At 29.0% G+C, this 27,549-nt stretch overlaps 2 protein-coding genes and 1 long non-coding RNA gene across 7 annotated transcripts; all 3 read right to left on the bottom strand.

The window, feature by feature from the left end:
• LOC145184126 (85/88 kDa calcium-independent phospholipase A2-like) lies at positions 1-7,932 on the bottom strand. 5 transcript variants are annotated; one of them, XM_090093032.1, is made up of 12 exons: positions 7,589-7,917; positions 6,846-7,032; positions 6,579-6,735; positions 6,006-6,283; positions 5,700-5,885; positions 3,594-3,744; positions 2,638-2,889; positions 2,382-2,532; positions 2,108-2,238; positions 885-1,082; positions 460-581; positions 1-335 (listed from the first exon to the last, which is right to left on the bottom strand). In XM_090093032.1, exons 1-12 carry the CDS (start codon positions 7,849-7,851, stop codon positions 114-116), a joined length of 2,298 nt encoding a protein of 765 aa, XP_089949158.1. In that variant the 5' UTR covers positions 7,852-7,917; the 3' UTR covers positions 1-113. The 5 variants fall into 5 exon arrangements, 3 of the variants coding, with proteins under 3 accessions (XP_089949158.1, XP_089949160.1, XP_089949159.1); XR_016454110.1 differs by lacking the exons at positions 1-335; positions 460-581; positions 2,108-2,238 and adding an exon at positions 1,257-1,336 and having other exon boundaries at positions 952-1,082; positions 7,589-7,928; XR_016454111.1 differs by lacking the exons at positions 1-335; positions 460-581; positions 2,108-2,238 and adding an exon at positions 1,264-1,336 and having other exon boundaries at positions 952-1,082; positions 7,589-7,928.
• Positions 7,933-8,128: 196 nt separating this feature from the next.
• Positions 8,129-23,821, bottom strand: LOC145184162 (ribosome biogenesis regulatory protein homolog). The gene is made up of 14 exons (XM_090093035.1): positions 23,588-23,821; positions 22,902-22,974; positions 22,590-22,628; positions 19,263-19,301; positions 18,694-18,744; positions 18,242-18,292; positions 18,029-18,107; positions 17,592-17,696; positions 17,325-17,377; positions 12,782-12,847; positions 9,784-9,825; positions 9,542-9,637; positions 9,354-9,388; positions 8,129-8,492 (listed from the first exon to the last, which is right to left on the bottom strand). The coding sequence occupies exons 1-14, from the start codon at positions 23,749-23,751 to the stop codon at positions 8,375-8,377; spliced, it is 1,011 nt and encodes a 336-aa protein (XP_089949161.1). The 5' UTR covers positions 23,752-23,821; the 3' UTR covers positions 8,129-8,374.
• Positions 23,822-25,400: 1,579 nt separating this feature from the next.
• LOC149885957 (uncharacterized) lies at positions 25,401-26,609 on the bottom strand. The gene is made up of 3 exons (XR_016454112.1): positions 26,497-26,609; positions 25,884-25,978; positions 25,401-25,523 (listed from the first exon to the last, which is right to left on the bottom strand). It is a non-coding gene; the product is annotated as an uncharacterized LOC149885957 (long non-coding RNA).
• Positions 26,610-27,549: the final 940 nt, after the last annotated feature.

Genomic DNA, 27,549 nt, shown 5'->3' with positions numbered 1-27,549 from the left:
ACTTTTTGCTAATATTTAAAGTGTATAAATTTAAAATTAACGTTTGTAAGAAATATATAATTTATAAATATTCACGTATAAAATTTTATAGAAGATAGTTAGCTTCAAATAAACTATTCGTTGCCGAGCAACAGATTCGCCACTTTACAAAGATCATTTATTCTATTAGATATGAGCTTCCTTACGTCACACACCATACTGAGGATAAGTCGATCGTCGGTTTCATTTAATTCAATGTTCTTCGATAGAAATGGATTAAAGCGGAAATAGTTGATTCCTGCCATTTCACACCAACTTTCAGCTCGGTCAACTACGTGGTCGTCACTGGCTGATACCTACGAACAGAAAAATAAAATAATTTAACTGCAACAGATGAAAGAAATGACTTTCGTCATATTTTATCATAGTATGTTAAAGTACTCTAGCATTCATGTTCGATAACATGAATATTTTGATTACCTGGTCAACCATAAGATCAACAAAACCTTTTAAACTATCCATTATTTCTGGGGTATCCCATAACGACGAAGGGCGGTATATATCTATAGGACGCAACGGCTGCAAAGAAGATCGACCAGTCCCTTTGAGTAGAAACAAATTATGTATAGAAAAGTACACACGCACAACATGTACAGTACATTCAAAGCTGTACATCTCTATAAAGTGAAGAGAATCATATTCATAAATAATTCTCATAAAACATCTTACTTAAAAAAAGAAAAGCTACTTTAATAAACTTGATTTTCCACTCAGCATTAGCATTTCTTTGTGCTTGTTGAAATGTAAGCAATGAGTTGTTATATTTGATAATTATAAATTTAAGTGTAATTTTATAATAACATGATACTAACATTTTTACATCAAGTTCCTAAAGAGAACCTTACCTATTGAAACAACCACCTTGATGTTTGATGATTGAAACTCCTTTTTTTTTCCAAAATATTTTTCATATTTGTGTATTTCAGATATTGTATCAAGGGTTGGGTTGTTTGCTATAAGCCCTCCATCTAAGTAACGACCTGTCGATCGAAAATAAGAAGGTGCTGAACAGGAACTTCGGGTAGCTAACCACATCAACTGGTCTATGAGCAAAATGTGACGACTTTATAAATTGCATGTAAAAGAGAACACTTCTTTTTTATCAAATAGATAAATTACAATAAAGGAGTTATTTTACAAAGGGTGATTACTTTGTAGTACAGGGGTGCCATAAAGTCAAGACAAATTGAAAAACTTAAAACAAAGTAATTCAGTACCCAGTACCTGACCAATTCAATACAACCTCTCCTGGCGTTAATGACAGTTTGAAGGCTGATTTCATGGACTTTGTGAAAAACTAAATGGAAAAGTTAAAAGTGTTAATTTCCAAAGAAAAGGGAGAGCTCCAAGTGTTAGGTGTCCAGACGTATGGAATTTCTTAAAAACTAGTTTTCTTAGCATTTTTAGCTTGCACTGAATTCTGGTTAAAACCCAGGGACCATTCCTAGACTTTTTTTTAGCCAGCTGATTAACTGATTCTTGGTGATTGAGATGAAGTGTTAGTACTCTTATACCCTTGGGAACAAAAAAAAAAAAAGAAAAAAAAAAAAAGCGTTTTAAACTCCAGCTCAAACCATGACATTGGCAGGGTGTTATTACATTTCTTTAGGGATTAGGTCACCCTGCCATTTTACTTTTAGTTGGATCTAGATGAACAGTGAACATTTTCTCAGAGGAGAAGACAGAAATATCATCCTTGTTAAGCTGAGTAGCATTCTTTCTCTTTTCCTCCTCTTCTGCCTACTAGCCTCACTAAGTAACTCTTGCTAATTGCATAAGCTTTACTTCAGACCTTCAGATATCATATACAGACCTATAATGGTTTTGTTGCAAGTTACACCATTAACAGCTTCAAGCTCCAATGAAAATCTAATGTAAGTAAAAATGTAGTAGCAACTTTTCTTGGATTTCATCTTATTTTTGATTTTGAACAAATTTTAAACTTTTTGTTGCATTAAACTCAGCACCCTACAAAACCTTGTTTAAAAATTTTACGATGACAAATGTGAAATGTTTACTTGGTCTCAAACTTATGGTACCCCTGTATTCTAAATTTAGTGTTAGTTACCAGAAGGTAGTGGAGGTCGAGGAAATCTAGCATCTCTGATTTGATAATGCTTGTCATACGGAGCTTCATAATTACGAAAAAAATGTAGCATAGCTGGCCTTCTATCAGCTAACACTGCTGGAAGTATTAACCTATTTCAGAAATAACAGAATCATTGAAAACAAAATTATTGAAAATATTGAAAAAACCAATTCAGGAAAGAGTCCATTTTATCCACAAGATGAAATGTTAGAAGAACATTCTGAAATTTTTCCAAACATTCAAATAAAATTACTTTGGGAATTCCACTTCACTCATTTTTTTATTTTCACCAAATTCACTCATCAGAAAAGAATCTATGAGTTCAGTAGAATATGGCCTAATTCCCACTAAGCAACTGCGACCAAGACGCAAATAAGCACGTTGCAGGTAGCGAAGACTTTTGCCTAAAAACATATTTTTTTATCCTTTTTATGATAAATAATATATATAATGTAATAACTTTAAAATATTATTTCATTAAAGATTTTAAAAAAGTTTTGAAAATATACCATTTGCTATTGATAAAGCTAAGAAAGATCCAGTGCTAGTCCCACTGATCCAATCAAAAAGTTGATATATTTCGCATCCAGTTAATGTTTCAAGTGTCAGCAATATTTCAGTTAAAATAAGCCCACGCATTCCACCGCCATCTAGAGAAAGAACAGCTTCTTTGCTAGTTTTCTCTTTCATAACAGACTGTGTACGTAAACATCTGTTGTTAATGTTTTGGAAGGACATAGTGCTAGGAATTTTATCTTTGTCTAAATAATAAAAACTTTCAATTATTTATATATAAAATGCATCTGTAGACATTTTAAAATTTGTTTTTAATGATCTCAAATACATCCATGCAAACAAAATGTAAATAAAATTATTTACGAAAATATTTTACAGTAGGTAAATTTCAAAAAGGTTTTCAAAAAGACCTACTGTAAAAAATTTTACAGTAGGTCTTTTTGAAAAACTTTTTGAAATTTTAATATTCCAAGAGCTTAGGAAGGAGGGAAAAGAATAAGGGAAAGGCAGGAGGAAAGAGGAAATAAAAAAAAATTATAGAGAGTTACTTTTTATCAGATCACTATTTTAAAATGATTAAAATTTTGTAAAATTAATGATAAAATTTTCAACTTCAAAGTGTTTTTTTGTTGAAATGTCAAAAATACTTCAATGTAAAACAAAAGCTTTAATAATGAACTTTTTAATGAGAAAAATGTCTTTCTTTTGAAGACAAATTGTACTTTAACTTTTTTAAACTTTTAGTTACTAAAAATCTCTTGAGCCATTTCAAAGAACTGCAGTAAGTCAAATGAGAAGGGTTTGTAATTAGTAGATGATTAATTGCCTTAAAATGTGCTTAAAAGCAAATAGTCATCTACTATTGTTTTAAAGTTTTAAAGATTCCAATAAAAAAATTCCATTTTGTTAGATTATTTATAAAATTATATCATTATGTACAAGGTCTCACCTATTTGAAAAAGGGAAAATATGTCTTTAACATCTTTAGAGGAATGATGATTGTGATCTATGTAATCTAACGCAGTTTTACCGCTGTTATCTTTTAGGTTAACATCAGCACCAAGAAGGAGTAAACATCTTAAAATGTCAAAATCATCTTGCTGCAAATAGAGAAAAACAATATTAAAATGTCAAAATCATCTGCTAAAAATAGAGAAAAACAATATTATTATAAATAACAGTGTTTTATAATTTATAGAAAAGTTTAAAATAATCTAACTTAGAAAATGTCTTAAAAGTATCTATGCATGCATGGTAAATGTCTTAAAAGTATCTATGCATACATACATACATGCATGCATGCATAGATGTATGTATGTATGTATGTATGTATGTATGTATGTATGTATGTATGTATGTATGTATGTATGTATGTATGTATGTATGTATGTATGTATGTATGTATGTATGTATGTATGTATGTATGTATGTATGTATGTATGCATGCATGCATGCATGAAAGTCTGAATATATATGAAAATATGAATATATATGAAAAAATAAATATATACAGTTGTGATCATAGAAATAGCACTCCTGACATTTTCTTTATTAGAGTTAATAAAATTTCTTTCTTTATTAAGAAAATTAAAACAGAAAGATAATATTGATTAATCAATTTCCATTTATCAGTATTCTATTTAAAAGTTTACATCAAAACATTTAAACTAGCATCAATAATTGTTGAGTAGCCTTTATTCTTTGTAACTGCAGCTTGATGGCATACTGTTAACAAGCATTTGACATCATTCAGTGGCATTCCAGACTTTGAATAAACTCATTAAAATTAGAGGTTTATTTATGTCATAAAGCCACCCCAATATCATACCATAAGTTCTCGATTGGATTCAGATCAGGGGTTTGGGGGGCTATTCTAGAACATTAAAATTATTTTTCTGAAGTTAAGATTTTACAAATCTTGCAGCATGCTTTGGGTTATTGTCACGCATTAAAATCCAAGTAACAGGTAAGTTATCATCAGCATACAGCTCCATTATGTTTTGTAATATATCTTTGTATTTGTATTGACCCAAACTTCCATCAATTTTGACCAGGGGACCAATACCATGCCAGGACATGCTTCACTTTCCTTAGATTATACAATTGGTTGTTTTCTTGTTTCATAGGATGTCCAACATATACTTTCCCACCTGATGGAAGTGATTAAACTAGGATTCATTTCTCCTTAAAACATTTTTCCAAAAGGAAACATTTTTATTTAGGAACATTTTTGCGAACCTTAATCACTTTAATCTATTTTGTTTTGAAACAAGGGGTTTCTTCTTTACTATAGAGTTTTGAAGGCCAGCTTCTTGTAAACGTTGACAATTTATTGGGGCTGACACAACTATGTGATACTGTTCTTCAATTTTGGCTTTTACTTAATGAGAAGTTAAAAAAGGATCTCTTTTAGACATCTTATCAATTAGGTGATCCGTATTTGTTTAAGTTTTTCTTGGTGGTGAATTTAAAATTTTATCATTAGTGGTATTATTTTTTTCAATGTTTACAACAGTTTTGAATTAATATTCTAGAAATGATAACTCCATTAGATAACATACTCAAGATTATTTTTCTTTTTTCTACAGAGCAATTTTTGTTTCACCCCATTTTCAGTTGCTACAAGAAAATTAAATGTATGCTACAAATAATATTTACAACACCTTGTTCCAGTTCACACTTAAAAATTTTATTAAAAAACTCCAATTTTTAATAACAAAGGGGATTCTCCACCATTTGGTTGAATCAGCCCACTTAATGAAATTTGACAATAGCAGTTTTTATCATCATATAATCGTATTACATCAAAAAAATAATGCAAGTTCCAATTTGTAAATTATCATAAGAAATACCATTAAAGTTAATTCATTTCTACAACCATCACTGTATATGAAAGTATATTTTGAGTATATAATGAGGTGAATTTTAAAAGGACATTTTTGAATCCTTTTAAAATTCACTACTAAGCAATAAAAAAAAAATCAGAGAGTAGAAAAGAACTTTATTTTTACATTTTTGATAAAATAAATTTGAAAAAACTTTCCTAAAAACTTACCAATACAGCAAGATGTAACGGAGTTACACCATTTTGGTCTTGAACATTAATATCTGCACCATGACAAATCAAAGCTATACAAGGAGAAAGGCGTTTCCGTAGCACCATAATATGAAGAGGAGTTTCATTGTTGGAATTACGCGTGTTAAAATCAATATTTTCATAACTTGCCAAAATATCAATTTGCTTAAGTCAAATAAAAAAACAAAGAAATTTTTAAAATAATAGCACTGTTTAAAAAAGCTCTACAAAAAATAAACTTTTTATTTTCCTTAAGAAATATTAATACAAATACTAAATAAAAACCTCTGTATTCTTTGCCCAATGCAAAGCTGAGCCACTGTATTTTTTATCTTTTAAAAAAAGACAACTTTTATCGTGTTCCAATAAAAGTTTTAAACATCCTTTACTTTCATGCTTCATTGTGAGATGAATAGGGTATGCATGACCACATAGTGTCAATGAACTAACCCCTCTTTCTAGTAAAAACTGAAGTACACTCTCTTGAGACAGACGAATGGCCACATGTATTGGTGACTCTGTATATTTAGTGATATTATCCAAAGCTTCCTTGAAGTCTTTGCCTTAAAGAAATAATTAAGTTTTGATGAACTAATTGATAAGCAATTGTTTACAAATACGAGGGATGTTAAACAGTAATGAAAGCTTTTTTGCATTTAATACCAATGTCAGTATCAAACTGTTTTAAAAACAATTCAAAAGGGAATTAAGAAAAAGTTAGTCAATATGCATGAGGTTTTTTTCTTAATTTGTGCCAACACAGAAATTTAAATTCACTTTTTTAAAAATATTTTTTATGATATTATAAAAGTAATACTTAAAATATTTTGCATTATTTAACATGCAACAAATCATTACCTGTTTGTTGCAACAAATCAATAGTTGAAACAAAATTTGTTACCAACTCTGGATGACGTACTGTTAAAAACTGAAGGGAAGTACTACCAAAAAAATCATGAGCAAACATTGGCTCTTCACGCTGAATTAGTTCTATCAAAGCTTGTTGATGCATTTGCTTAAAATAATAGAATAAAGCTGCCTTAGTCTAATTAAGAAAATTTATTGTTTTTATGCATGCAAAATACAATAATCCACAAACATAAGGCACTTCATAAAGTAAATTACCTCTTCTTCATTAGGCTCTTGTATAGAATAATCTTCCTTCAACTCAGGAAGAAGCAAACTTTCTGCAACTTTGTTTACATCCCATGATGGATTAGAGCGACATGACTTTATTAAGGAAGTTAACTTATCCACTTTGTAAATGCTTTTAAATTGATCAATAAAGGGCAGTAAAATTTTGCTGAGCTCACTAAAAAATCAATTAAAACTTATGGATTACATATGGTTATAAAACAAGAATTTTCAAGCTTCAGAAAGATTTTAAGAAGAGTAATACCATTTTCATCAAAAGCTTTTCAATGTTTCAAAACACTTTGTTGCAGCCAAAATTAAGCATTGACATTTCGTTTTTCTGTTATTGACAAATAAAGTACAAACTTCTATATCATTCTTTTAAGATAAATCAAATTTTCTGAAGCTTATTGAAATAGAATTCTATATTTTTAAAACAGAAAAGTTTTTCGGTGTAACAAGTTTATATTCATACATAAACTTGTTATTTAAAGTTTGTTATAAAATAATTTTAACAGTTTTAATCAAGTAGCACAATGTCTTCTAGAGTGGAAACACAATAACATAGTCTATGTGATGCATTGCAATTTTTTTTCTGTAATCTTGTAACTTAGTATGTCTAAATAAACAAGTTATCTTAAATTTGATCTCATACAAATGACTGATATAAAAGTTCTATATTTACTACTTTTCATTCAAAAAACCAAATGCTGATGCGAAGCCAAAAAACTTACATGAAATTATTCTCCCCATCTTGAAGAATTTCAGTCCGGTAGATACTGAAACATTTTTTAGGTGAGAATTGGTCAACCAATACAACAACATAAGAAGGATTTACACACAAACTTTTGTCAATGCTTCCTTTAATTTCAATAGGACTAACTAATAGACGTATGACATCTTGGCAGTTACAAGAAGAAACACTTTTTATAATAGTGAACTCATCATAAAAATCGAGAGCCTCTTCAGAAATCACAACACTTTTTCCAACTCCCATTATTTTTACACTAAAGAATCTAACAAACTTAGAGAATCAAAAGAATAGTAATTTTATGAATTAAAGGAGATAAAGATTTGATTTTAGTTTGAAAAACAATTGCCACACTTTTGCTAGATTTAAGTAATATCATAACTATAATCATAATTATTTTCAATAAATCTTTTTCATTAAGCATAAAATTTCAATCTTTTTCATTAAGCATAAAATGTAAATATATCAGAGATACTCTTTGAATATCAGAATATAAAGGAAATGTTTTAATCTTAAGAAACAATTGAAAGCAATTTTTTATTAATTCTAAACATTTTTAAACACTGTGATTCAAAGTTCATAAAAAATAAATCACAAAAATACTTTGCACATGACATTAAAAATTGAGACAAGAAAAATGAATGAAGAAAACAGTAAACAAATTTTATTGCTTTTTTTTTGTAGGATATTCTCATAAAAATAAGATGTCTATTACAGGTATTCTAAGCATAGAGAACTTATGACCTTCAATACAGAAGGTGCTGTCACATTATCTTTTCTTTTTACTTTTCCCAAGAGTTCTAGATTTCATCTTATCAAGAGTGGATTGTTTGCCTTTACGGAATCTCTTGTTTTTCACCTTTCCTGAAGACAACTTTGATGAACCCCTAGATGTTAAATAAGTAGGAAAAAATGTTATAATTTCAAAAATTTGTTTGTTTTTGTGTAAATTAGAAAACTAAAAAAAAAAAAAAAAAAAAACAAGGAAGAAAAGTTCTAGCTATTGAAGTTTTGGTTTTCTCTTTTAAATTTTCAAGGATGTGAAAACATAAAAATTGTTACAACTATAAAAAATAATTCTACTGCTTCTTTTTTGATTTTTTAATTGAAATTTCTATATCAGAAATTCCTAATGCAGGAAAAATATGTTTAACATAACTTCAACTAGGGCAGATACCAGGCTAGTGGTCCTAAGAGTGAAATCTTTTATTGTCATCAAACCATAAACAACTGATTCTATAACTTTCTTCTTTGTAAATCTCAACTTACTTTTTTCCTCCAAATAGATCTTTGGTGTTGCAGTTTATTTGGATGTATTTTCAGGTGATAAAAAAATTTTACTAGAGACATTTTCAATCAAACAAGAGCACTGATTGTTGATGTTTACTCAATCACTAGTTTAGAAAAACTCTGAATGTTGAAATCTGTTTTATTGACCACAAAACCTTTGCTCTATTTTTAACTTAAAAACTCTGTTTCATTTCAGCTTGCAGTTGAAAAATACTTAATTTGAGAACACTTGTAAATGAAATGGCAATTACATTATAGTTGCAGGATACAAAAAAATTACACTGCAGTTGCAGGAAACAAAAAAATACTGAAAGTGTAAAATATAATTATATCAAGATGGATGTAAGGAGAGTGATTTTATTGATCAGACCTCCTATTTTTTATATTGACTGAAAAACCTAAGAGAAATTTGACTGATGCCAACTCTATATATATACATAACTAAACACTGTACTCACTCAACTTTGTCTTCATAAAGTTTCTTGTTTACAGCCTATAAAATATCAATTATTAAAATGAAGTTTTAACAATATTAAAGAGCATGGCAATTTTAATAGTTAAAATAAGTAATATAAGTTTGTGTTGTTAATTCTCAAGCAATATGGAAATAAAATTTTCTCTATTTTAAAATCACTATTATTCTGACCTTAGTTAAGTCAACTTTTCCCGGCTTGTTTAATTTTTTTAAGATATCAAGAGCACGTTGCTTTTCTCCAACTCCACTGCCTGATACAGATTCAAACTAAAAAATATAATTTATATAATATTATACAATAGAAAAACAACAATTACAATATTATTCTGCCAAAAAAAAAATAGAGCTAGCCTGAGTTCAATGTAAACAAATACTTTTGGTGTCCATGTAAAAAATTTAAACTAAAAACAAACCTTGCGCTTTTTGCCTGTCTTTTTGTTTTCTTTTTCATTAGGCTGTAAAATGCAAGAAAATTTATTCTTTTGATGCAAGAAAAATTTTTCCTAATGTTTTCTTTTTAGAAAATTTGCTCAACATAACAAATCTGATAACTATTTTAATTATTGTAAATAATTAAGCGAATATTGTTAACCTTGCATCAGCCAAAACATTGGTTGGATAATTAAACTTTTTTTCCAAAAGATAATGTCAACAACTTTTTTCAAATGTTAGGTCTGTGTTTTAAGATTGTATTTTGTTTACATAACACACAACCCTCATTGGACTTTTTAGAGCTCACGCAATTTTTTAATGAAATGAGATCGCTTAATTTTAACCTCATAAACTAAATTTCTAATTTTAATTAAGTTTATTTTTAACAAAAAAAAAAAACTTTTTAGTAAAATTACTTTTTCGTGTATATACCAGCATAAAACATTAATAACTTTAATGTTTTATGCTGGTATATACAGTCGACTTCTTTACAACTCATTACACCCTTTACTGTTGATTAAAGAATAGTTCAACAACTGATATCAACACTCAATTAAATATGTACACCTGCTTATTGTGTACCTTCAAACCCAATCACATTATTACCTACCATTTGAAGAAGACACCATCAGAGATGGTAGACTACCACTTAAAAAATCATCCAGATGCTTGCACATTTTACAAAACTGCACATTAAATTAGTTCAAATTTTTTTTTGAAAACATAAGTGGCAATATGCTTAAATGTTAATTGGTGAAAAAAAGAACTCCTAAGATTTTCATGGTCTTATTCCAATATTTAGTGACAACTAAATTAACTTTACTTTTCTGCTTTTGTTATACTTATTTTGTCAAACTTGATAAACAAATTCATATGCATAGTGGGTTGTTCCAAAATAAACTTTTTTTCTTGATGTCAAGGAGCATTTTTCAGAAAGATGCTGCATGATAAAACATTCATCCTACTGATAAATTTTAAGTCAACTGAATAATGTTCAGAGCACCCCAACTTGTTTTAGTTAGCAATGCTTTTCTGTAGCTTTCTACAACTTGCAGCAGGAACTGTTTTTTGTCCCTCTTTTTGGTAATCATTAAATTCTGTATCACCCAAACTCCTCAGCATCACTAAAGCAAGCCAAGTTCTTGACTAAATTGGCTGCAGTCTAGCAAGAAGCTGTGCCAACCATTTTTTTCACTGGCAAATCCAAAAAATCTTTGTTAAGACCTTCAGTTATGAAAAAGCTGCATGAAATATACAAGTTCTCCAAACTTTTAGGAAAGCCCAGCAATAAGAGTACCAATGCCGCCCATAAATAGTTTTGATCCATTTTTCTTTCAAGAAGGCTGTACACTTCATTGATTCTTTCAGTATTTGATGCAGTTGCGTTTTTCACAACTTCATCAAATACTACAAGAGTTAATGTTTGAGTTACAATTTCAGATTTTCAAATGCTATGCAAGATTTTACCTGTACTGTGCCAGAAGTCAGCTTAGGTATTCTGAAAAATGTAAACTCCAACTACATGGGGTTTACATGGAAAAAAAAACAAGCATGAAAATTACCTAACTGTGCTGAGTGTACTGTTAAGTTAGCAACAGACTTCAATTATAGGCTGGTACATGATGAATCAGCACTTTATATTTTCACATTACTTAATATCACAGAAATATCATTATTATTGCATTAAAGGAAAACTTCAAAGCAGAATAGAAAGTGATTACTCATTTCTCTTGTGAATACTTTGACAAAACATGGTATGACACACTTAAATATATTCCAACATTTATAGGTTCAAGCAAACTTGATAAGAAATTTTACTGCTTTATCACTATTTTTAAAAATCAAAATTTCTTTAAGAATCACTAAAATACATTTTATCTTGCAATTTTTCTTGACAAAAACCACATCAAATTAGAGAGTAGTCCAGTTAAAACTGAATTTTTTATTTTACAAATTTGAATTATTTGAAATAGATTGCACTGGTAACAAAAAAATGGTGCGTGTATCTCTTTTTCTCTTACAAATGATATTGAATGATTTACCAGGCAACTATTTTATCCAATTCCAACTTTAATTATCTATCCTAAGACCAACAGCCAAATAAATTTTTTTACTCAATGCAAAACACCAATAGTTTTAAAAATAACATTAAGTCAAAACAGTAATACATTGTTTTAAAATAAAAACAAACCAATTTTTATGAGAAGGGGATTTGTGATTTGTTGCTAGCACCAGTTGATAAGTAATAAAAGTAATTTTAAAAAACAAAGTCATCAAAATTAGTTGAATATTCCAGAACTTTTTTATGCTAGTTAAATGATAGCTAACGATCAATTTAAAATATTTGTTCCTTTCTGCCATCTCTAAAACTTGTAAGTTATAAATGAAAGCAAATATTTTTGCTTAATTTTGTTTGGAAGTTTGTAAAGAAATATCTATTGTGTCTTTCCCAACTACAGTTGATAAACAGGAGATAAAAAATCATCCATTCATCCCATTTGCAGAGTATAAATTATATAATTTGTATAAATTATAATATAAATTATTAAATTAATATATATATAATAATATATAAATAAATATATAATTTGCAGAGTAATATAAATTATTAAATCTATGTAATGGTTTATAAAATTTGCAGCATTAATAACACTTTTAAGTTTAAAAAGTTTGAGCAAAAAACTTTTATGTTTTCTTTTCAAATGTTTATATTGTTTTTAAAATAGCAACTTGCACTTTTTATTGATTGGACAAAATTTAAAGTTTTTGTTGTTGTTTCTAAAATAATTTTATCTTTTCCATTCTTTGGCTTTCTTCACATAATTATCATATCAAAATGTTATACTTTGATTAAAAATAAAAAAAAAAATATTTTGTTTTAATTTACTATTTAAAAAAAAAAAACAAAAAAAAAAACACCAGAAAACCTGATCACTTTCATGATCTCTATAAGTTTTCATAAATTAATAGTTACTATACCAATTTTTGCTGGAACTTTCCCATTGATGCAGTAGATAACTTTGCAACATCAATTTCTTTAGATACCTAAAAGCATTAGATAAATATTTAACACTAGAACTACTGATAGAGTCATTTTGACTCCTTTCGTTTTTTATTTCTCTTCTGTGACTACATTTTTCAGAATTCCGGCTTGAAACTTGGTGACTTTTCCTCAAATATGATGTGAAAAAAGATTTTGTGAGAATAAATAATTTTGGTGAAAAATTTGCGCATTTTTTTCAAAATTTACCAAGAACTACTGAAGGGAGTCATTTTAACTCCCTACTATATTTTGAGGTCCTTTTGTCACTAAATGTTGCTATGAAGTTTTGTGCATAATTTTTTCACTCTGTCTTATTTAACCTGATGTTCATATAGATGTAGTTCAATTTACATGTCAACTTTTCACATTTTCCTTGTGTTTTACCTGCTTGTATTACTGTGTAATGCTCAACAAAATAGCTTGTTTACTCTAAGCTCTTATCTTATGCTAATGAAGGGTGGTGTTTTTCTAAGGTTCTAGCAGGAGACAGTATTCTGGATAGTAACTTTACTTTCAATTCAGCTGAAGAGACAAAGAGAACAGACGCAGACATGCGAGCTCTGAAGACTCATACAGGTATGAATTGTTATGAAATAGTTTAGCTGTCTGTCAACTAATTCAGCCCACCTACTTTTGAAGGTGGCAGAACAGTTATCATTTCTTTTAGTTTTCATTTCATTTCTATTTTTCAGCAGGGAACTATATAGAATTATGGAATTTGTGAGGAATATGGAGAGAAGATGTTTGATAAAGCCTCAGGATATTCTGGCTACTTTTCTATCCATACCGGAGGATGAATCGGAATCCAAATTGCAGGAACATGTATTTGATTCTGACAGTGATGAAGATTTCATTCCTCAGAACATATCAAGTGAATCTGAAGACTCAGAAGGAACAAATCCAGAAGGTAAGTAGTTATGTGTACTTATTTGTTCTTCCACACACTGAGTTAGGGCCTGTGCACACTAGCAGAATTCTGGCTGAATAGCCATCTGGACATTCTTGCCGCAATACAGGCTGTACCTGCCCGCTCATGCCTGAAGCTCCGCTCTGAACCCAGGGCTGGAGCTGCTGTCAGGGACAGAGCAGCGCTTGCTTACGCGCAAGCATGGCTCTGTCCCAGACAGCGGCTCCAGCCCGGGGTTCGGAGCGGAGCTTCAAGTATGAAACTACGCTCTGTACCTGAAAATTCTAAATATTCATCAACTTTTTTTCAGATATTCCAAGCACATCAACTGGGGATAGGGCTCATGCAGTTATGTTGCCTCGTGACCATCCTCCTGGTCGTGGACAGAAAAAATCAGCAAAACATCCCAGAAATGAAAGAACAACAGATAACGATGGCGGCGAAGGTAATGCAACAACAAACACCAGAGAAGGCGAGTCTGAAGGAATACTAGTTTCAGCAGATGGTATTCAATGGAAACCTGTTTAAATTGGAGAACACTTGCCTGGTAGGCGTGACAGCCAAAATATTCTTCGAGAAGCACCTGGCCCTACAGGATATGCCAGAAGAAATATCATTATCGATAGTCCTTTGAGCGCATGGCGTTTATTTTTTGATTCATATATATTGACACGTATAAAGAAATGTACGCTTGCAGAAGCATGCAGGAACAATAATTTACAGTTTACTCTATCTGATGAGGAGCTAGATGCATTCATTGCGATATTCTATGCTCGTGGAATATCTGGCACGAACTGTCACTTGATTAGCAGTATTTGGTGTAATGACTGGGGAAGACCGTTTTGCAAAGCAACAATGTCTAGGGACCGCTTTGTTGAAATTATGAGGTTTCTCAGATGTGATGAGAAATCTACTTGATTGGAGAGACTGCAAACGGAAAAGTTTGCTCTATTTTCTACTGTGTGGGACAGGTTTATTGAAAATTGTATTGCGTGTTACAAACCTGGCCCATACCTAACGGTGGATGAGCAACTTTTCCCAAGCAAAACTAGGTGTCCATTCACGCAGTACATGCCTTCCAAACCAGATAAATATGGCCACAAATACTGGCTAGCTGTTGATAAGGATAGCAAATATCTGGCAAATGGCTTCCCTTATCTAGGCAAAGATGACACACGCCGCGCTGAGGACCGTTTAGCTGACCATGTGGTAATGAAGTTATTGGACCCGTTTTTGAAAAAAGGTCGCAATGTTACAACCGATAATTATTTTACTTCAGTAAAATTAGCTAAACAGTTAAAAAGCAAAGGAACAACCATCGTGGGAACACTGAAGAAGATAAGGCAAGAAGTGCCTAAAGAAATAAAATCCATGAAAGAGGAATTGTACAACACTAAAGTGTTTAGAAATGAAGACAATTTTACATTTACAGTATATCAAGGAAAGGTCAACAAAAATGTTGTCATTTTTTGAGTTCCGTCCATCCAGATGTTGTTGCATCCGATTCTGCTAAAAAAACTCCATAAACGGTAAAGTTTTACATTGAAACAAAATATGGAGTAGATGTAGTGGATCAGATGGCACGAAAATATACCACACGAACATGCACAAGGAGATGGCCTGTTCATGCATTTGAAAATGCCTTAGACTTTGCGGGTATAAATGCATGGAAGATATTCAAGGAGATTACCCACAAAAAAATGTTACGCAAGGCATTTTTGCAAACGTTTGTGAGAGAGTTGAGTGGTCCTTATGTCACAGATAGGGAAAAGGGTTCCACATCCCAAGTTTAAACATGCTCAGAAGTGATGGTTCAAACAAAATTTTGCCAGATCAAAGAAAAGTGCAAGAAAAATAGATCTGTCGGCAATTGTAAGACTTGTGGTAAGTCTTTGTGTGGGCAATGTACTGCCATAAATCAAAGGCAATGCCTAAATTGCGAAACACCAAATGTTTAGAAGGTGAATTCTGCTCCATATTTTCATTTTTATGCTCCTCCACCTACATTTTCACTGCTTTTTGTTCTTCAGTTTTTGTTTATATGTGTGCACTTGAATAAAAAAAAATGTTTGAAAAATGTCTATTATAATTATTGTTATTTTCTGTAGAAAAATAAGAAAAGCAGAAAAAAAAACAATCAAAAGCATTACTGGTGGATCTCACAATAATAATACATTACAAAAAATACAATTATTAATAAATAACCACAAATGAAACTCTAAAAATAAACGAAAAACAAGCAAGGAGTCAAAATGACTCCTTTCAGTAGTTCTAGGCGGGGTCACAAGTCTAGTAGTCCTAGTGTTAAACAGTATGATTTTTTAAAAAAAATTTTATAACCAAAAATTAAAAATAATTCTAAAGTTTATATATAATGTAATATGCACTTTAACACAAAAGAAATTGTTGAGAAAAATTCCATTTTATTATCTTTTAAAAAAAAGTTTATAAAAATAATGGCTTGTAAAAAAATTTTTTTGGCCTCATAAACAGTTTATAATGATATCCATGAAACAAAAAGATTGAATAAGTAAGACAAAGCTTAATAGAAAAAGGTTCAATAAGTATAACACAGCTTAATAGACAAAGTAAAAATACTTCTAAATAAAAGACTATTATACAGATAGATTTACATCCCTCTGAAGTGAGGGATAAACCAGCTGGAGATAACTTGCTCATTCCTGGTCTACAGCCTGAATCTGAAAAGCCAAAGAAACCTAGAAATACTCAAGACTAATCAAATATTTCTTAGCAAGTATTAGACATTGCATGATCTCAGTTGGATGGATAGATGCAGGTTTCATAAATGAAGATGATGAAGTAAAGTCATAGATGATAGTAAAGATGGCTAGGGAAAAAAAGATGTCCAATAAACATAATTTATTAATTTTAAACAAATTTTCTTTGCAATTAAAAAACTGTTTTGCGACATTGTGAATAAACTATTCCCAAACTTAAGCAATACTTATGATGTAATTTATAGTGTAAAGTAATTGAAAATACTTATGATATATGTAATTTATAGTGTAAAGTAATTGAAAATACTTATGATATATGTAATTTATAGTGTAAAGTAATTGGAAATACTTATGATATATGTAATTTATAGTGTAAAGTAATTGGAAATACTTATGATATATGTAATTTATAGTGTAAAGTAATTGAAAATATTTATGATAAATGTAATTTATAGTGTAAAGTAATTGAAAATACTTATGATATATGTAATTTATAGTGTAAAGTAATTGAAAATACTTATGATATATGTAATTTATAGTGTAAAGTAATTGAAAATACTTATGATTTAAAAAAGACTTAAAAAGATATAATTTAACAGAAGCTAAATGTTATATATATAATTATGGTACCAATTAAAAAAGAACTAAACAAACATATCTTATATTGCATCAGTTGACTGGATAAAATGTAAGTATGTGGTTCATAAAAGTGGATTTAGAAAGAAACATACATTTAAAACACTTAGAACCTAAAGATGTATGAAAAATATTTGACATTTAATAACCAGTTTATAACAGAGAAACGTCAAGACTTTTTTATAAATGCAGACATACTCTTTCTTTGTCTTTTGTTTGGGTTGGTCTAAACTGTGAGCTTGTGAGTGAACCTGAAAAAAATAATAAATTTCTATTTTTTCTACCAAAAAAAAAAGTGTAATAGTTAGATAGTTTGAAAAACTCATAACAGATTATTAGCAGTATACAACAAGGTAGCCTGCATTTAAATATAGTTCAATACCTTCATAAAAAGGAGTTGTGTAGCTTGTTTTGACAGTTTTTTTAAAAAATATCAATTAATTTGATTAAATTTAGTATTCATACCTGTTTTTTTATTTCTGGCAATATTTCCAAGCCTTTTAAGTTCATTTTTAGCAATTCGTTCTTTTTTTTCAGCTTTTTTCTTTTCAAACTGATCTTCATTTTGATCTAAAGGCCAAAAGGATTCAATTTAGTCTAGTTTAATTTGAAGCAGAATTTTGTTAAGGATTGCAGATTTGGTTCATTTGTTTATTCTAAAAGAAATATTTAAATTAAAAACATAACCATGATTATGTTGCTAAAAATAGCATGAAAGGTGAGGAACAAAAAAGTATACTTTGGTTATCAAAAAGCCAAATATTCATAAGAATATTTAAAATGGAAATGAAAATTTTTAGGAGGCAAAGCAACACTACTACTAAATTTAATTTCTTAGAAATTAGTTCTTTCTTTTCCAAGCATAAACCCATTTATGAAATGAAGTAGGTAGTTTTTTTTACCAGAATTCTGTGGAACTTCAATGCACCACTCCTTAGTGTCATCTTTTGTTCGTTTGTATCCATGTCTGGGTTTCCATGCCTAAAAAAAGTAAAGCAAGATTTTTTAGTTTCATTTTTATTATTAAAAAAAAGTTATGAAATCATTTTTTAAATTCAATAATATGAAATTTTTATACTTTATGAAAATATTTCTTTGTAAAGTTATTTTCAAACCTTGGCTTCTTCATCCCATAACATTCTGCTTCTCTTTTTTTTCATTATACCCTGAAGAAGAAAACTTTTAAAAACCACAATTGATTGAAAATGAATAAAAAGTTGCATAATAGAAAAAAAGCTCTTAGTTGTTTGCTTTTTCTCACCAAGCTATAAAAAAAGGCACCACTTTGGAATACTTTAAAGTATTTTTCAACTTTACTATAAACTCTAAAGTAAGCAAGTCTCTGAATACAAAACCCTTTACTTCATATATTATTCAATAAAAAAATTATAAAAAGAGATAACAAATAACCAGACCACTGCACAAAAAATACAAAAATTATTGCTTGTACTCATAATAAATTTTTTGTCTATTTCAACAAATTACATTTTAGTGTTTAGTAAGCCAACCCAATCAGTTTTTTGCTCCAAAAAATTATTTTTACTATTTATTTTAATATATTTCATACCTTCTTCTTTGCATATATTTCCCATTTTGTTGGAGGTTTAGCTTTTGGAATCTAAATATGGGAATAAAGAGATTTGAAGGAATTTAAACATTTAAAAGCATGGTATTAACACTGTAACTGTTCCTGCATATAGTTTAATATTGTTAAATTGGTAGATATGATGAATCACTTATTTTCTGTTATAACTTTTATTGTTTTTTTAATTTAATCTTTATTTTTCTTTAACTTTATTCTATACTCTTTTATTATTTTGTTTGATTTATCTGCTTGGCTCATGTTTGTAATTATTTAAAAACTTACAAACTTATTTAAGTTACAAGAGAAAAAACTGTCTAAGCATTCTTTTTTAAAGTACTATGGGAGGTTTTTGTATAATTAACATTTTTCATGTTCATAAAACTGAATCATTCAGGTTAATAATGTTAAGCAAGGTTAATGATTTTAAGCAAGGTAAAATTATATAAATGATGCAAAGTAAAAATATATGAAAATTGAAGATTGCATAAAAACAAACCAAAAAATACTTGGGTTATGCTGTGAGAGTAAACAATCATTAAAAATGAACTTACAGGTTTTTCTCTAGGTAAAAGTGTTAAAGGTTCTGGTAGCTGAAAAAAATAAGTAATTTAAAAAATTCAAATTAATAGAAAAATACAATGAAAACTTTTTTAGTCGTTTAATAACAAACATTTATAACAAGTAAAACATGGAAACTAATTATAACATTAAAACACTTAAAATTAATAGTATTATGAAAATTACAACACTTATAAAATATTATAACATTAAATCATAACACTTAAAATTAGTAGTATTATGAAAATTACAACACTTATAAAATATTATAACATTAAATCATAACACTTAAAATTAGTAGTATTATGAAAATTACAACACTTATAAAATATTATAACATTAAATCATAACACTTAAAAATAATAATATTATGAAATATAAAATAATAATATTGATAAGGATCGTTGTGTATTTATTCACAAAAAACTTTTTAAATATATATATAGCATTTGAAAAATTAAAATATCATCAGTAATTATCTTTAAAAATAAATAAGTACTCTGCATAACTCTGTGATTATGTATCTAGCCTTTACTAAATATATACAGACAGACATGGGGAAGTATTTGTATTTTAAAATACAAATATGTATTTTAAATACAAAATAATGTACTTTGCATTTGCATCAAAATACTTTTTTTGAAAAGTATTTTGTAATTCATTTTAAATACTTTTTTCAAGAAGTATTTGTATTTTGAACATTCAAAAAACAAAATAAATTTCTCCATTCAGCTGAAAAAAATTTTTTTTTGGTGCTAATATGAACATTTTGTGTCAAGAAATTTTTTATTTTATTTACTGAATCTGTATTGGTTAGTTCTTTGTAGTACTCTAGGCAGTTAGGTTATTCATTACATGCAGCTCATAATGTTTAGTATGCACTATTTTGTATCACTATATAAAGTCTCATATTTACACAAAACATTTTGGTGCTAATAACTTATTACCCTGTTAATCTATATTTTGATGTTTATTGTTTACTTTTCTTTCATTGTACATCTGCTTTGAAAAAAAATCAAAATTCAACAAAGCATGGCAAAAGTAGCCAGTTTGCTTGATGGAAAACTGTTTGAAGTGATAAATGAAGACTTGGATGGCAAAGTAAAAGCAAGATGTAGTCTCTGTCTATGTGGAAAACCACCTTTGAGTGGCTCACAAAATGCAACTTCAAACTTTCTCTTACATTTAAAACAAAAGCATCCACCAGCACTACAAGATTATCAAAATGACAAAAAATCAAAAATTGAAGAAGGAAACAAAGGTAAGAATTTAACACAATTATCCATCCTTCAATTTGTCAAGGCTGGAAGCAGCTAAAAGTTGTTCTCAAGTTAAAGCTGTTACTGAAATCGCAAACCTTGTAGTAAATTACAGTTTGCTATTATCCTTAGATGAGATGCTGCAATTCCAAAGCTTTGTCAATAAGATTTCATCCAGGGAATGTCATTTAATCTCAGGCAAAAGATTGGCCAACAAAATTGGTGAACAGTTAAAAGCAAAAATGACAATTATCAAGAAGGAATTAGAGGTTGCTTGTTTTGTTTGTACAACAGCTGGAATATAGTCAAATCAGAAGAGAAGTTTTCTTGGCATGACAGCTCACCAAATCAATGAAAAGACTCTGGAAAGAAAGTCATTTGCCATCTCTTGTGAAAGATTTTTTGTAACCCATTCCTTTGATGCAATTGCTGAGAAAATACAAAGAATCCATGAAAGACTTATACTAAACCACCTAAAAATCACCAGAACTGTCACAGATAATGCAACCAACTATGCAAAAGCCTTCAGAAAGCTTGGTATCAGCTGTGAGGATGAAAATAGTGACAAAGAAGATGATCAGGTTGTCTTTGAAAAGATTTTAGATGATGCCACACAAGATCAAAAAGATTTCTATATTTTACCACCTAAAGAACAATGCTTTTCTCACATGCTCAGCTTGATTGCAACAATGGACATCAAGAAAGTTGTATATTCAGTTGCACACAAAAAGATCATGTCTTAATTGCTTGCAAAAGTTACTTCAATATGAAACACTTGCAACTACCTCAATTCAGCTGAAATCATCCTGAACATTTGCAAAGAAAGTCTAGTCGGCCCTTGCATCACTCACTGGAATTTCATGCATGTAATGAACTCTATGCCTGAAATGTTTGCTTGAACTTGATCTGGATATTTCAGTTACAATAAACAAGCTTCAAGGTGAAGCAAACTGATTCAAGGTGAAGCAAAATTCTTTGGAATGGCTATCCATGTACTGCAAAAGACTGAAACTTTGCTTAAGTGCATGCAAGAAAAAACTTTCAAGTACAAAAATCCGCTTCTCAAAAAGGCACTGGAAGAATTACAAAAAAGATTCAAGTTCATTTTGGAGCAAGATAAATCTCAGGTCAAAGATGCACTCCTTGCCAGTCTGAAATCAAATATTTTCAAGCTGAAGACCATTTTCCAAGGCAAGTGTGAAATTTTGAAGCAACCACTCTTATAAGCTACAGATACCTAAAAAGCTTCAATGAAAAGAGCACTGACAACATTGAGATCTCCAAAATGATGACTAATAATTAGTCAAATGAAAATGAAGATCAAGATGAAAAACTACTTTGCTCACCAGAATCAAACAATCAAACTTCAATTGAAATATTGTAGTACTTGGAGGATCAGAGCACATGAAAAGAGTCTCTATCAAGTACAACACAGCAATGACATCATCAGCTCCAGTGGAAAGGCTCTTCTCATTTGGATCAATTATCCTACAAGACCAGCAAGGTTGTCTGACTGACAAAGATTTTGAAAAGTTGACTTTGCTGAAAGCCAACAGTACTTAATACTAAATATAAGTAATTCTCTTGTAGTACTGTACATATGGTATACTGAACTAATAAACATTTCTCATAGCTGGGGATGTACTCTTATTGAAGGACATAAACCACTGTTTGAGCAAAAGTATTTTGATAGTATTTTGAAATACATTTCAAATTATTTTGTATTTGTATTTAAAATACATTTTGAAAAATGTATTTTGTTTGTATCTTAAAAACTTTTTTTTGCAAAGTACTTTAAACTGTGTTTGAAAAACTTTCAAAAATACGTTCCCTAAGTCTATTTACAGATCATATATCTTATACAGAAACTTCAAGGTTCATGCAATAAGAGTGAGAGACATCTTTTATAAACTGTAAAACTGTAAATATTTTATATTATATCAAGCAAACTACTAGGTTGTAAAATAGCACACGATATCTTAATCTGTATAAAATGTTTAGGCATGATTAACTATTCAAGTATTGAACTTTTTAATAACTTTATTTTAATAAATGACTTACCTTTGCTAATACAATGTTATCCATATGCTCAATAGGAAGCTAATTTAAAAAAAGAAAAGAAAAACTCAATTTTTAAAAAATTTTGATTTTTGGATAATTAAAATGTTAAAAGAAAGATAGATTTAATAAAATAATTATCTTTAGATGTTTAGTAAACAATGATAATTTTAAAAAAAACCTATTAAAATTATTATTTAAAAGACATATATAAATAAAAAGAATGATAGTATTTGTAATAGTAGTAACATAATAACAGAACAAACAACGATAATATCAACAATAAAAAAAGAAAAAAGTATTTTTAGAACTTACTTTCCATATCTGGTTAAACAAAAGTTGTGCATTATCTCTTGCAAGTTCACTCAAAAACAGTTCATGATTTGCTCTAACAAAATTAGAAAACTGATGATTTTATCTCATTTAAACAGATGAATTTATTCCATTGATTTGCATTCAAACAGAAAGTTTAAGTTTGAAACAATAAATTACACATAGCCTACTAAATAACTTTAACAAGTAAATTGCTTTAGGAATGTTGATTTTTATCTTTTATTTAGTATTCTGAGATAATTTGATTAAAAATGATTTATTATCATTTAGGGCATTATTAATTACTTGGTGGTTTGAATATCCTGAACAAAAAAGATTGTTGGTCTTTAAGCCCAATTAAATATGCATCTTAAAAACTTTTTAATCCTTGCAGTAGTAACAGAATACCTATGCTAAGTAAAAATTTCTCTTTTCTTTTCTTCTTCTTCTTTTTTTTTTTTTTTTACTTTTGAGTTTTAAATCATTTTTAAAAGAGACATACAAATTATATACTAAAAAAATGATGAAAATCCAACAAAAAAAAGTTGGATATTATCAAAAATTTACAGAAATGCCTCAAGAAAAATGCCATACTAGCAATAGGTCTTGTTATGTATGCAAGAAATAGGACGCTTTATGTTCATAATTCTGACCAAGACAATCCAGTAAAAAAAAAAAAAAAACCTCACTTAAGTTCGTCTGAATTAATAGGCTGTAAATCTAACAAAAGGAGATTTCCAAGATCAATATAAGGTTCAACTTCTTTAAAAACTTCAATAGATTTAAATTTAGATTCGTTTTCACGTTGAATAGCAATAATTTGGGAAACTGTATCAGCTTGATTGGATGTCATTTTCAACTTTGGTTTTTAAACCACGCTATTTGACCTTGATAACCCCAGTCTAAACAAAATGAAGTTTCGGAGTTTTTTTATTGCTTGAACTTGTTAACCCAACCTCTTACTCCAAAGAAGCGTCTATTCTATTGTCTTCTCTAAAATTCTTATCCTAACAATGCATGAGTTTTCTAAAAAAATATTGTTTTCAGGTATGTATTATTATGCGACATTATACTGTTTATTTTATGGTCACAAATTCTTAATTAAACAGTTACCTACTAGAATAAAGTTTTTTGTAATAATAGTTTTGAAAGAAAAAATATATATTTCCAATATTTTATTCAAGTAGAGAGAAGAACTTTACAGTTATTAAACAAAACAAACATGGGATAATGGCGGGTATATATTTGTTGAACCTCTAACTATTTTCACGCTTTGTTTACAGTAGGAAAAGTCGCTTTCACAATAGTTGGGATGTCGTGTGAGGGGTTTAGGTTAAGCAAAAATTTTCCGTTAAGTTACTGCAGTGAAAATCAGATTATGAAATTTAAAATGTGGTTAAAATCTCAATCTTTGTAAGTGATCTTTAATGCAAATATAAATTTTGTTGTTTAGGGCGATAAAACATTTCACTTTAACTAAAAATTTCGACGATCAATCATTGCAAGTTAAGCATATATAGAAATTAGTTGGGTTAATTTTAGGAATTTTTACATCTAAAATACTTGAGACGAGATTTTTAATACCTGTTTTATTACCCAAGATGCTTTAAAAGCAAAACAAATAAATAATAATGTATTTGTGTTACAAAAGAACTTTGATTTTGATATCAATCTGACAAAAAGATAACTCTTAGTCTAATTAACGAGGTTAACAACGTTTGTTGAAAACGGATCAGAATAAAAAATAGTGAACGGTAGAATAATAGTTCACTGGATCAAAACTTTTATAATATTAAAATATCCTCAAGAAAACAATCCATTAAAAAGAAAATCGTTAATTATTTGATTCTTGGATGAATTATTGGAAATTCCTTTAAACTTAACAATCAAAAAAAGAAATTTAGAATTTTTTGTTTTTGATACATAGATTAGATCATTATGAACATTTAATCACATAGGTGTAACAACTGATGGATTTAAGGATAATTATTTACATAGGCGTGAAAATACACCTTGATATAATTAGAAATAGATTTTGATTCCATCGAAATAAGTCTGAAGTTATTCTTTGCCGTCGTATATTAAATTAAGAGTCCAAGCAACAATGGTTGAGTTGGTTTTTCAATGCTGATTTTTTTTTATCCATATACTTTTTTATCCATATACTTTATCATCTTGATTGATTTTGGTGTACAAGCTGCACTAATTCTCTATATAATTGGTCTTTCTACTTTACACTTACAAGAATGGATATTACGGATATTTTTTGAAGAGTTTAATTGTTGCTTTCAACTTTCTTCTTTTTCAATAATTTCCATTTTCAAGATAAACCACTTAAAAGTTAAATTTTTGATTGGAGACTCAAAGAACTTTTTTTTATTGTGAAGAAAGTAGATCTCGATGTAAATTTAGTTTTGGTCTTGAGTTGAAAGTAGATCTAAATGTAGGTCTAGTTTAGGTCTTGAATTGAAAAAAGTAGATCTAGATGTAGGTCTAGTATAAATATACATTCTGTTTATTGACGGCGTAAAAAGAAATATTTGACTACCTTTGAATCACACCAAACAAAATGTTGCAATCCATTCAACCAACAAAAAGAAATAAGATCTGGTGAGTTATTTTTATCTAAAAAAAAAAACTTTGGAGGCAATATTTATTCTGGTCATTCATCAAATACTAATCAAACTTTTTGATACGAATATTGTATGAGTAACACATTTTTTTTTTTTTCCTTAAAGTATGCTTTATTGGTGGGTTCAGCTGGTTTAATGATTTAAGTAGAAAATTTTTGCTTTAGTCAAAATGCCAAACACCTCTTAAAACTATTAAACGCCTATTAAAACTTTTAAATGCATTTTAGAACTCTTAAATGCCTTTTAAAACTCTTAAACGCTTTTTAGAAGAATTTTTTTTTGTTTTTTTAAAGGTTTTCGTTGGTGTTTTATAAGCAGGAACAAAACAAAAACAAAAAAATCCATAATTTACCTTGATTGTCATTGAAGCGACGCAATCCTAAATTCTTACTAATGAATACACAAGTGGAGAGTATAGAGCCGAGCTTCTTGTGAACGAAGTTGTTTCTACAAAAACTCATGAATATAGTTTTGTCAAAAAATATTTTATTTATTAATGTTTTTACTTTTGGCATATAACAGCCTTCCTATAAGTGACTTTTAGCACTTAGGAAGGTTGTTATATGTAGTGTTCGAGCTGTTTACATATGTACTTAAATATCGGTCGACGGTAAAAACTTACGCTGTGACAACAAGTTTTTACCGTTGAGGGTGTTTAATTGTGCCGATTTAACCATGTAAAAAATTCGATTGTGATGTTGAGAAACACAATCAACTTGCATCGCAAAAGTGGCGTTAAAACCGATACAACTATGACCGATACAACTACAAGTGTTGAATTTAAACAATAAGTCATTAAAAAATACAATTTTTAAAACGAATTAAATGTAAGTAGAAAAGCATTTTCCAAATATTTAAGAATGTTTCAGCATCTTTGTCGGAAAATAATTCATTAAGATCTTTCAATCACTTTTGTTAAAGCTTTATATGTAACATCTAAATAATTTGAGTTCCTGATTTTTTACCTTTAACAGCCTTCGGTATTCTTGATTGCCGCTTTTATGATTTAAAGTGTGTCGTAATTCGGTCGAAAAGTTGTTTCTTTAGAGTTGCTTTTTTTACTGGTAATTTTTCTCTTGTTAAACGTGGATTTTAAAGAAAATTAGGCGTGTAAAATTTCTTTTTTTAAATTTTACACAATGTTACGCCACCGTGCAGAAGTTTCCGGATACTCGACTGTTTAATCTTAAACTTTTGAAAATTGGTTCTAATCATATTAATTTCTTATCTCATTAATGCAAATTAATATTATTTCTGGTGGCTGTTAATATTATTCAAACCATTTATTTTTCCTTTGATTATACGCAGGGATAGGTTTTTTTTTTTTTTTGATTTTTTGATTTTTTTCGTCAAAATACATTGTGCTTCATCAAAATACATTGTGCTTCATCAAAATACATTGTGCTTCATCAAAATACATTGTGCTTCATCAAAATACATTGTGCTTCATCAAAATACATTGTGCTTCATCAAAATACATTGTGCTTCATCAAAATACACTTAAATGTTCATCAACATACACTTCGCTTTTTTTCAGTTTATTGAAATAAGAACTGCGTGAGTGTTTAAAGCAGCAAAAGGATATGGTGAGACAAGTCTATATACAGGATTTGTTATTTCTGAAAAATTAGTTAAACAGATTTAATCGAACAGCAATTCTGCGTCTCGAAGGGTTAAAACCCTAATAAGTCAACAAAGAGGCTGCTTGAAGCTCCTCTGTCACAATTTAGCCTCCCTAAAACTGGTCCGCTCAGTTCCCTTATGCCTTGGGTCTTCTTCTGTTATTTGTAAGCAAAAAAAATAGCTTTGGTTTTTAAAAAGAGATTTAGTTTTTATAAAGAAATACAAGCAGTGTTTTTTTTTTTTTTTTTTTTTTTTTATTGTTGTTGTTGTTGTTTTTTTTGTTTTATTACATCAAAAAACGTTTTCCTTCCCGTAACGATTATTATTTTGAATTTTGGATTTTGATTTAAACTGGTTTTGGAATTCGGATTTCTGGAAAAAATAAAAAAACGATT

Source organism: Hydra viridissima, unplaced genomic scaffold (genome assembly GCF_058129835.1).
Source record: "Hydra viridissima isolate aposymbiotic clone 2 unplaced genomic scaffold, HvirCarnegie_v1 scaffold_7, whole genome shotgun sequence".
In the NCBI taxonomy this organism is placed as follows: Eukaryota; Metazoa; Cnidaria; class Hydrozoa; order Anthoathecata; family Hydridae; genus Hydra; species Hydra viridissima.
This window is presented reverse-complemented; position numbering and strand designations above follow the sequence as displayed.